Consider the following 10,405-nt stretch of genomic DNA (forward strand, 5'->3'; position numbering starts at 1 on the left):
CTTTCTATAGAAAACTGGTACTGGTTTTGTACCAAATTTATATCAAGAAATGCACGGACCCGCCAAGTAGTACTCGATAAGGAATCACCTAAAGTTTTATTAATTATTAAATCACCATTAAATCATAATTAAACACGGGAAGCAGTAGTAACATAGAAGAGTAGCGAAAACGTTATAGGAAATATTGAAAATATAATTAAAATGATGGGCCAGTGCTAGATCATGTAATAGGAAAACATGTAGTGACTTATGTACTTGGGCTCAATAATATGATATCAATACTTTTTGTTAGAGGAATTCACAGCAATCCTGTACTTGGCGTATTTTTTTACACGTAAGTGTTTTTTGGGGGATATATTCTAACAGGAGTCTCGTCTGGCGTTGAGGCTACCTTCAGAAATTTCAATTCTGTCACATTCCCTTAATTATTATAATCTATAACTTATAGTAAATAACGCACGTTCGTCGAGGATCAGTTACTACCTTTCGTTACTAGTTTCGCGTGCTGAAGGGGCAGAAAGGGGGGGGGGGCGTTGCGTCGGATGTAACAATGTTACTATATTTCAATGTTAGACCGTGTAGTTCTTGGCCGGTACTTTTTGGACTTTCCCGAAGAACGGTACGCTGTCCCGAAATTAAAACACGCTAGTTCTTAAATCGAGATTTTATGACGCAATATTTTAACGTCAGAGTATATGTAGGTCATATATAATTGTTGGTTGTAGTATGAAGATCTTTAAACAAGCATTTTTTGTGTGGTTATTCTCGAACACAAGGGTTCTGTATATTTTTAATGAAGATGATCTGGTTTCTTTGTCATATAAGGAAGATGGCTGAACCAATATTTTGATGAATTAATGGAAAACAATGGAGAAAAATAGTTGTAAAGCTTCTGACGTTATCACTCCATGTGTACATGCATACATAGAGTAGCTGATCAGCAATATTAAAGGTAAAAAACTTGCCGTGTTACTTATTTTGTGAAAAATACAACCTTCCTCCGTCTTACATTTTCCATTACAAAGAAGATGAAGGTAAAACAGTTATATATCGAACAGTGCAATTATGCACTTACAAGGAACATCACTTTAGTGTCCTCCTCCAATTTTGATGAAACTCAAGTATGTTGTAGCGCTTGAAAATCTAAGAGACACGTGTGTTTTCTATCGGCGGAAAACCGGTTTTAGGGGGTGAAATCAACCCCCAAAGTTCGGCATGTCGAGGGGTGATAATGCAGTTTCACCTAGAAGGGATCGATCGATTTCAATGAAACAATAACTAAAATATTTCTCATCATGAGTAATATAAAGTGCACCTAGATATTAAAAAAATGGTCTCTTGTTGGAATGAACCTCCCCTCGATTATTCTTTTCTTCACCCTATTTAAAAAACTTACGAATGGAATGTAATGAAACACGTGCCATTTGAAAGAGAAAGTAAAAGTACCTGTTACAGGTTTTTGCTCTTTTGCGGGAAAACACGTTTAAGGGGGCTAAACTACCCCCTGCATAACGATGCATGAATTCCTATATAGGACCACTTTTCGTGAATTAGAAAAATAGAACGTGCGATATTCATTGAAGATTATAATTATATATCTGTGAATTAGCATAGATTTAGTGATTTTTATATTTGAATGACGTAAGTATTTAAAAGAAAAAAAGAAAAAAAAAGATGCTAGAAGTGAGACTCGAGCCAGTGACCCCGCGATTATTAGGATTGAGCGTTATCTGATGAGCTACGCGGTTTGTTCCGATACTGTAACGCATTTGGTTAATTAAAGTTGGATAAAGTATTTGGTCACTTCTAGCATCTTTTTTTTCCTTCTTTTAAATACTTACGTCATTTAAATATAAAAATCACTAAATCTATGCCAATTTACAGATATATAATTATAATCTTGAATGAAAATCGCACGTTCTATTTTTCTAATTCGCGAAAAATGGTTCTATATGGGAACTCATGCATCGTTATGCAGGGGGTAGTTTACCCACTTAAACGTGTTTTCCCGCAAAAGAGCAAAAACCTGTAACAGGTACTTTTACTTCCTCTTTCAAATGGCACGTGTTTCATTACATTCCATTCGTAAGTTTTTTTAAATAGGGTGAAGAAAAGAATAATCGAGGGGTGGTTCACTTCAACAAGAGACCATTTTTTTTAATATCTAGGTGCACTTTACATTACTCGTGATGAGAAATATTTTAGTTTTTGTTTCATTGAAATCGGTCGATACCTTCTAGGTGAAACTGCATTATCACCCCTCGACATGCCGAAATTTGGGGGTTGATTTCACCCACTAAAACCGGTTTTCCGCCGATAAAAAACACACGTGTCTCTTAGATTTTCAAGCGCTACAACATAGTTGAGTTTCATCAAAATCGGAGAGGGACACTAAAGTGATGTTCCTTGTTTGTGCATTAATTTAATCCGTTTGAAGGGCTTTTCTAATACCACGGGATGCTAATCAGAAGATTTGCTAAAGTTTGACGCCCATTACGTATAGTATAGCTACAATGAGACAATTAAAACCTTTATGCGGGAAACAATTCTAAATTTATATACTGTTTAAATTCAGTGCAGTATAGGGCAGTGTAAATTGAAGTTTAAATGTTCTAATTTTATAAACTTTATATGCTTGAATAGTCGTTTGCTTGAAATATTTCCTTTATTTCCTACGCATAAGAATGCATCACTCAAAGAAATTCAACATAATACAAGCAATTTTTAAATATTATTAGTCTGCTTTGTTATAGGACAATTAAATAGTACTTAAATATAAATAAAAAATAATGAGATCACTAGCAAGGCATACATGTTATTGCATAAAATGAATATGCATGGTTTTGAATTAAACATATTTTATTTTCCTATTTTAGCATATATTTATGTTATTTTATGGAAAACCACATGTGATTTACTTGGGACTGCATTATTTACGAACTGTCAAAAGAAACACATTGAACTCCTAAACCGACTACACGACAGAATGGCGAAAACATATATGCACTGGTCATAATAATTGTAATCTATACTGTTGTAAAGGTAGCCTTATATTATCCGAAAATTCAGCGTGAACTTCAACTTGACGGACATAAGGTTTGTGTTGTATGTACACTGAACCTCAATGATGGTGTGTTTAGTGTGTGAAAGCAGTGCGCTGAGGTAAAAAAAGAGATTGGGCGGTGTCTGCTCACTTATCTTGGCCTGTGCGTGCAACGCAGAGAGGAAGCATTATATGAAGAAGCATTTTCATTTTTTTTTTAATCTTTGGCTTCCTCAAAGATGAATCTTCATCTACTGCCCACGATTCAGAAGAAGCAAATTGCAAAATTAAAATTCTTGGCTTTCTCATACAGGGACTTTGTACGCTACTTACGATTCGGAGGAAGCAAATTGCAAGTTTCAATTTGCAGCATGTTTAACGTGAGTCCCCATGCCTCTCACAACTTGGGGTGCTTCATACTGTAGAGAACGCATGTAAGGATAAATCTATTGCATGATCCCTTCGGGCCTAATATTTTTGAATTGGCTGAAATTAAAAAACGTGAATATACATATAATCAGATCCGTTTTGCCGATGTCCGCCACATTTGAGACATATCACGGCTAAATGATACTCTATACTTTTCGAAAATTGGAGCTCAATCGGTCAAAGTTGACAGGAGTTATATTGATAAATTTAATTTTTCGAAAAATTCAAAATATCATAAAATCAAAACTTCTCGATCGATTCGGTCCAAATGCAATACCAACCAACCTTGGATACATATGTCTTTGTCAAGAACTATTTAGACGATTATCACAAAATTTGCGATCGCTAGAGTGCGAACGTCCTTTTTTTGGAAATTTGAAAATGACATCAATTTTGAGCCACAGCTTGAATCATGATGAAAATTATAGTCAATGAAGGTATTATAGAGCTGCATATGCCTGCAAAATTGGGGGGCTGTAGCTAAAACACACACACACATCCGGACATTTTCTCCAAACGTGTTTTCTCGACGTTTTGGCACATTCTGAACATGGTGACACGAAAATCTCGACATGAAAATTTTCCACCGTCACATAGATTCCTCTATGAGGAAGCAAAAAGGAGATTGAGCGGTGTCTGCTCACTTATCTTGGCCTGTGCGTGCAACGCAGAGAGCACTACGATGCGAGCGAGAACTCCAGAGTGTCGCTCGTTGCATCCTTGTTGCACGAGTATAAGTGAGACGGCAAGAATGTCCCTCATGCGCAGTAGGGAGATTGGTGGGGGACTGCTCGTGTCCGGGCGTACGCTCTTGCTCTCTTTGCCTCAGACTAATGCTCTATGACGAGACAGCTAGTACCCGATAAGGAGCGAGAAGGGGTTGCGCGACTCTCACTGGTGCTAATGAGACAGACTTTTTGATTACCCATCCTCTTCACACAGCATTAGTGCGACAAAGACACATAGCTGCGACGTGGTGTCTAGGAATAGCGTCCAGTAATATTTTTCGCGACTTTCGGCCGTGAACGCTCTAGCTGAAATGATCTATCTGCAATCTAAAAACCTAACCGGTTATTAAAGTTAACATCAAATACGAGATTTTTTTTACAAAAATAAAAAATCTATGAAAAAAGCCGCCGTTTTTACGTGACTATTAAAAAATTATGATTGATTTAAAAAAGGTGAGATCGTTAACGACCTCTAAATGTTTATCATCGTATTTCATGTAAATTTGAGAACAATCCATCAAGTAGTTCTCGGGGTGTTATGTCCACCGGCTTCGAAAATAGTGTTTTGAGAAAAACGTGTTTAAAGTTTGAGGTATGGTACTGTTATTTTTACGTGAAGAATTTTTAACTTCACCTCTAGTCATCAATTCCAGAGCGATGTGAAGTATCATCAGTAGCAATTGCAGCTTTATAGGAAGAGGATTGACATTTGCAAGCAATTCTTCCTTCGCGTGTCGCCTCCTGAGTTCGAATTTCGAATTTGAAAGAGAAAACCGCGCCAGGTAGCGCAACCCGGCTGACTGCTAGAATCTGTAGCTTAGTCAATTATGGGAATATGTCAATGAAATATTTAAAGAATGTAGCTAAAAGGTGATATTATCGAATATATATATTTGTCAAAAATGCAATTTTTTGATCCACCTACATACATAGATGTAGCCTTTTAAATGAGGTTTGTTAAATGTGAAATATCGATAAAACAAAGAACCAGGTATAAATGTTTGTCAATCTTCTATATGTTGTGACGTACTGGGCCTCGAAAAAGGGCCCAGGGTCTCGCAAGTACAGCTATCTCAATAATCCGGGAGAGGGGGTAGGGGATCGAAGAAAGGGGACACGATGTAAAATAAAAAGAAAGTATAATTAATCATAAAATAACGTACAATAACCAAAAACTAACCGAACAACAAAAAGAAAGAAAAGAACAGAAAAGAAAATATGTTCACGCGTGCACTCACTCGGGAGCACGCGGTGTCGGAGGGCTTTAAATGGGATTGGTGGGAAGGGGGGTCGGGGAATGGAGGGGAACAATATCTGGGCGCCAGCTACTGTCACGGTGTAGCACCGACGAGTGACCCCGAGAGGTCCTCGTTTGTTTACTTCTTTGGATCGGCACGGCTAGCGGAGGGAGCGGTGAGGAGGGGGTCTCAGGGAAGAAGGTTCTCGATCGCAATATGGCTACTTTACAAATTACCTCGGTTTGAACGCAAAAAGGGAAGGGAGAGGGCACGGGGGTTTTCCAAAAAGGGCGCAACTACTATAAAACGCACGCAATATACCACGGGCCTCGAGTGTAGGGGCGGAAGGCCCGTCGCAATTACAAAGCAACTAACGAAATACTAGGCCACGTGGGCCAGCTCGCAGACGTCCTGCAGGGACCTACAAAATGTAAAACGCAAATTCTAAGGGTGGGTGATATGGAAAGGATGGCAATCGGGAAAACTCAAGCACTCTGTACTCACTCAACAATCCTTCACACTGGTAATCCAAAAACCCTTCGTATGCACTCACTCACTTTACCGTTATTTATACGCAATTCGCACTCGCTATTCTCGCTCGCAATCCCTGGCTCGAAGTGGCTAAATTTCCGGTCGTCCGGGCCCTCGTGGGCCTCCAGGGCCTCGCTGATTGGTGGTGGCTGCTCAGCTGAGAGGGCTACGCGCTTCGGTCTACAGAGACACGTTACACTCAATCGTTAATCCTTAAAATATGCATTAAAACAATTACATAGCAGATGCGAAATGCAAAATAAACACTAATCATCTCGTCAAAAATGTATAGTGCATGAAAAAAAAAATATTGTTGCAATTGAAAACTATTTTTTTTATCTCGCTCTATACGCAAATTACAGTGTAGAAACGAAAAAGCTGTTATTTTGGAGGATGCTTTATTACATATTTATATGTACATCCTAGCGAAGAAGTTAAGGGTGGATATCACCTGTTCAATACGACGTACTAAAGTAACCAAAACACATGTATCAGCTAATTTTTCATGCTTTACATATCTATAAAATGACATTCTAATAGAAGGAAAACCCTCTTAGATATGCATCAGAAAAATACATTTTTAAATAAATAATTTACAATTTAAAAATTTATTAATCGCTCTTACCACAGATGAGTACTACGCGAAAAATGCCATAACTATCTTACCCTGTTTACGGGTTATAATCGAAGAACTGAAAAATCAGCAATTTTTAAGGGTGCGTTTCACCTCTAAAAGTGGGGTTCCGTCAAAACAAAAAATCGTGTGTGGAATAACTTTAATCCACTCTACAATCGTACAAAATTTTATTAAAATCTGACAGGGACACCTCGTACGGTTTCCTTGTTAATCTTGCCCGTGCCTGGTGGGGCGCATCTCTCGTGTCTGTAGTCATTTGGACTCCTTTATAGTTCAGTGTTCAGCTGTTTTTTTTCGATTATACAATATTGCTAAGCCGGCAGAAAAATCTAGGCTACATAAATCTGTAAATCTAAGCCACTCAAAATTACATAAATATGAAAATAAAAATCACAAGAAGCGGCGCCGCGACCATAGGATACGGTATTGTCGACAAGCGTGCGAGTGGCTTGACGCATTGTAGAAGCGGGGCTTAGGGAAACTCGAGATTACGAACTTCCGTCCCTGAACTGTTCATAAAATCGGGGTCCTACTGTATACAGGGTGTCTTGTAACCATTAATTAATTTTCCAAGGAGCGAAACAGAGTAGAACTTTAAACTGAAAGTTTCTTCTACGTTTTCGTCTCAGTCCATTATTTAGCGAGTTAGTAATAATTAATTTTGAACAATAAACCGCGACGAAACGCGAGATAAAAAGGGAGTACGCATGAACGTAGCACGCTGTCGAGCCCCTCGTGATTTCGATACATTCTCTCAGTTAAAATTTCATTTCAAATTTTAAATTGATTAATAAACCAATAAATTGATGAATAAATAAATAAATGAATAAATAAACTAGTAGATAAGAATGAAAACAGTTAGAAAATTCAAAATTCCACGTGCCTTAAACCTCTGAAAAATGAATTAATCCTTTTGAGAAACCATGTATTTTAAAAATGGTGTATTTACATGTACGATTTCAGTGATATGTAACAATTCAGTAACTGATACTTGATTAATAAGATTTTATTTGACGCTATATGTACCACAAACATAATGTTAAAACATACAGTTATTAATTACGCGGTGTACATGCAACCGTATAGGTAATTTTCATACTAACAATTAATATGTACAATGGGTTTCACTTAATGTCCATAATAATTTGTAGATTACCATTATCGTTTATTGGTGATTTACTTTTTAAAAAAGTCCATTGTGAATGTTAATTTTTCTTACACCAATGAAGCTTTAATTGCCACCGCAGAAAATTAAAATGAAACCTATTATAAAATTACGAGCATAATGAGTGCATTTATTGGTTTATTTTCCTTACAGATAGGTATAAATGGACTGGTAAAATTGCGATAAGCAAAGTTTCGTTTGAGTTAATTTGAAGCTTTCTAATTTTTTATGAGATTTTTTAAAAGAATTCTTTTGATTATTTTCAGAATGCGCCAATGAGATTCTTTTATCGGGTTGCTCAAGAAGAACAACGTCTTGAAGCTCCTCCATATGATAGGCCATCAACCCCTGGACCTGGCGCGAGTTTGCCACCCACAGAAGTATCCATACTATCTGAAGATGTTAACAACTTATCTAATATTTCATCTAATGTAGATTTGACGAAATCTGATTTAAAAATACGGAAACTCAGTACGAATGATAGCAATATTTCTAGTGAAGAAAGAAATATTTCTAGTATAAACCATGTATTTCAGAATGTAATTGGTAGTGACCTCGAAGAATCGTCAGTATTGAATGATAATCACAATTTATCAGATAAGATAGATGAACTTGAAAAATCAGCATCTGGTGAGGTTGATAATCTAAAAAGTGATATGATTAGCCAAATAAAAGATATCAGCTCAGGTGGAAGTGTTCATATTCATAAATTGAAGTACAAGGAAACTACTAAAACAGATGTTTGTGAAAGGACTGGTACAAATGATCTCAGGAATGAAGCTGTATTAAGTAATAAAACCAATAATGATGCACTCATTTCCTCTGCTAATATCACCACTGGATTATCTTGTAAAAATGTGCAAGAGGATGGAATGGAAATAAAATGTTCGGTTAAAAGTCCCATAAAGATATTAAAAAATTCCGATGGTGGCTATGAAGTTCTACGGGGCCCTTCAGTGGTTACAAATATTGATGATCAAGCAAACAATCCAAACTTGAAAACAGCTGTCACTCTTGGAAACGGGAAGAATTTTAATGGAGTAAAAATAAATTCGAAACAATATTCATCTGGACCAAACAGATCGAAAAAACCCAAGGTCATAAGTAATATCCTATTGCGCTGTGGACAAGTAGATAGGGATTCTACTTCTGGTATCCTTCAACAACTCCAAAAGGATAAAATTAATAAAGGAAAAGATACGAAAGTTGGGACAATTGAAATTTTGGAGAAAGCGGAAGAGGTGGAAAAATCGAAGAAAATCGAAAAACCAGAAAATGAAAATGTAAGTATTTGTCTTTCTTGTAGATGTTCTACAAGGTGTTTAGGTTTATCCACACGTGGGTAGCAGTATTGAATTCTTCATACAAAATAAGAAGACACATGTTTAACTCTGTGCCGTATTGAAAAGCTTCAGTAATCTTCCAATGAGCTATGTGGGGCAATAGTTAATCACGTTACAACTGGCAGCCGTGTTAGTGCACTCTATATGCCGTTCACTAAAAGGGCGACCACGCTCCGCGCAGCTTTCGGAAGAGTGGTGGAGAGTACGAGAACTCGAGCGCTGTATTCAATGCCGTATGCGTTATTATCTTAAGCTTAGGCCTCAGCATACAATTTACTCTTCATCGCGGAAAACCTTACTTCCACTTTCGAATTTTTTTTCCATTATAAAATAAAATTCACTTTCACAAAACACAGTACTGCTGTATGTGACCGCTAATTGTGAGATGTTTGAAGTGACGCATTAGGGTTTATGGGATCGGACTTCATCTGCTTACTATAAGCGGGCTACAAGATCCAATAGACAGCGTGTGTTACGTCCTATGCGTGAGCAACCGTTTGCGGGAGCATCAGGGAGCTAGCATAGGTATTGAGATCAAAGATCACGTAAAAGGTATTGGGTTCTTGCCACTTTAAGGTGCTAAGCCACGCCTATTTACATTTATGACCCTTGGTCGATAGTTAAGATGAGGATCATAACCAGATACTAAATATATTGATTTGGAAAACTTACTCCCTCTACGTGAGTTTGGTTAAAGCTACCGGATAAAGGGTTTATCTGGGTTTAGGAGCTAATAGGTTCAGGTTTCGAAATCAAGAAAAGAAAATATGGTTTAACTCAATATAATGAAATAATAAGCAGGAGTACAAGTAACTGTCACAGTTACATGTAATAAAGAGTACATTAATCTACTAACTAAATGAAATCTGAATAACACTCTATGTGTAATCGTCAACTTCTGTAGTGTGAGTTACAAAGATATATACAGGGTGTTCCTTATGAAACGCACTGTAGTAACATCGTTGCATTCTTTGTCAAATTCTAATGAATACGTATATTTTCATTTTTTATTTCATATATCAAAATTTCAAGATAATCAAGGTTGAAGTTGCAGTAATGCGACCAATCAGAGCGCGTTTAAACGGAGCGTAGATGACGTCGCGAGTCAGCCCGCAAGACCTGCTTACACTAGGCCAATAACACTAAGAGTATCGTCGTAGTGTCCCTGTTTATCTGCATGTAATTGAGTGAGATAGAATCGCTCACTGTAACGTCAGTGAATTTCAGAAGGTACCCTTTATTCCTTATAATGTCTATTCCTTTAATGTGACAAGATAGTTGTAGCAACGTA

The 10,405-nt window shown here is 37.1% G+C and overlaps 1 protein-coding gene across 1 annotated transcript in view; it reads left to right on the forward strand.

The window, feature by feature from the left end:
• The window catches only part of LOC107268368, a 78,727-nt gene that overhangs the window by 58,005 nt on the left and 10,317 nt on the right, over window positions 1-10,405 (forward strand). The window contains exon 3 of the mRNA XM_015741081.1: window positions 8,038-9,054. Within this exon, the coding sequence (XP_015596567.1) occupies window positions 8,038-9,054 (1,017 nt within the window). The remainder of the gene's footprint in view (window positions 1-8,037; window positions 9,055-10,405) is intronic.

This window comes from Cephus cinctus, unplaced genomic scaffold (genome assembly GCF_000341935.2).
Source record: "Cephus cinctus unplaced genomic scaffold, Ccin1 Ccin1_scaffold0529, whole genome shotgun sequence".
Lineage (NCBI taxonomy): Eukaryota > Metazoa > Arthropoda > Insecta > Hymenoptera > Cephidae > Cephus > Cephus cinctus.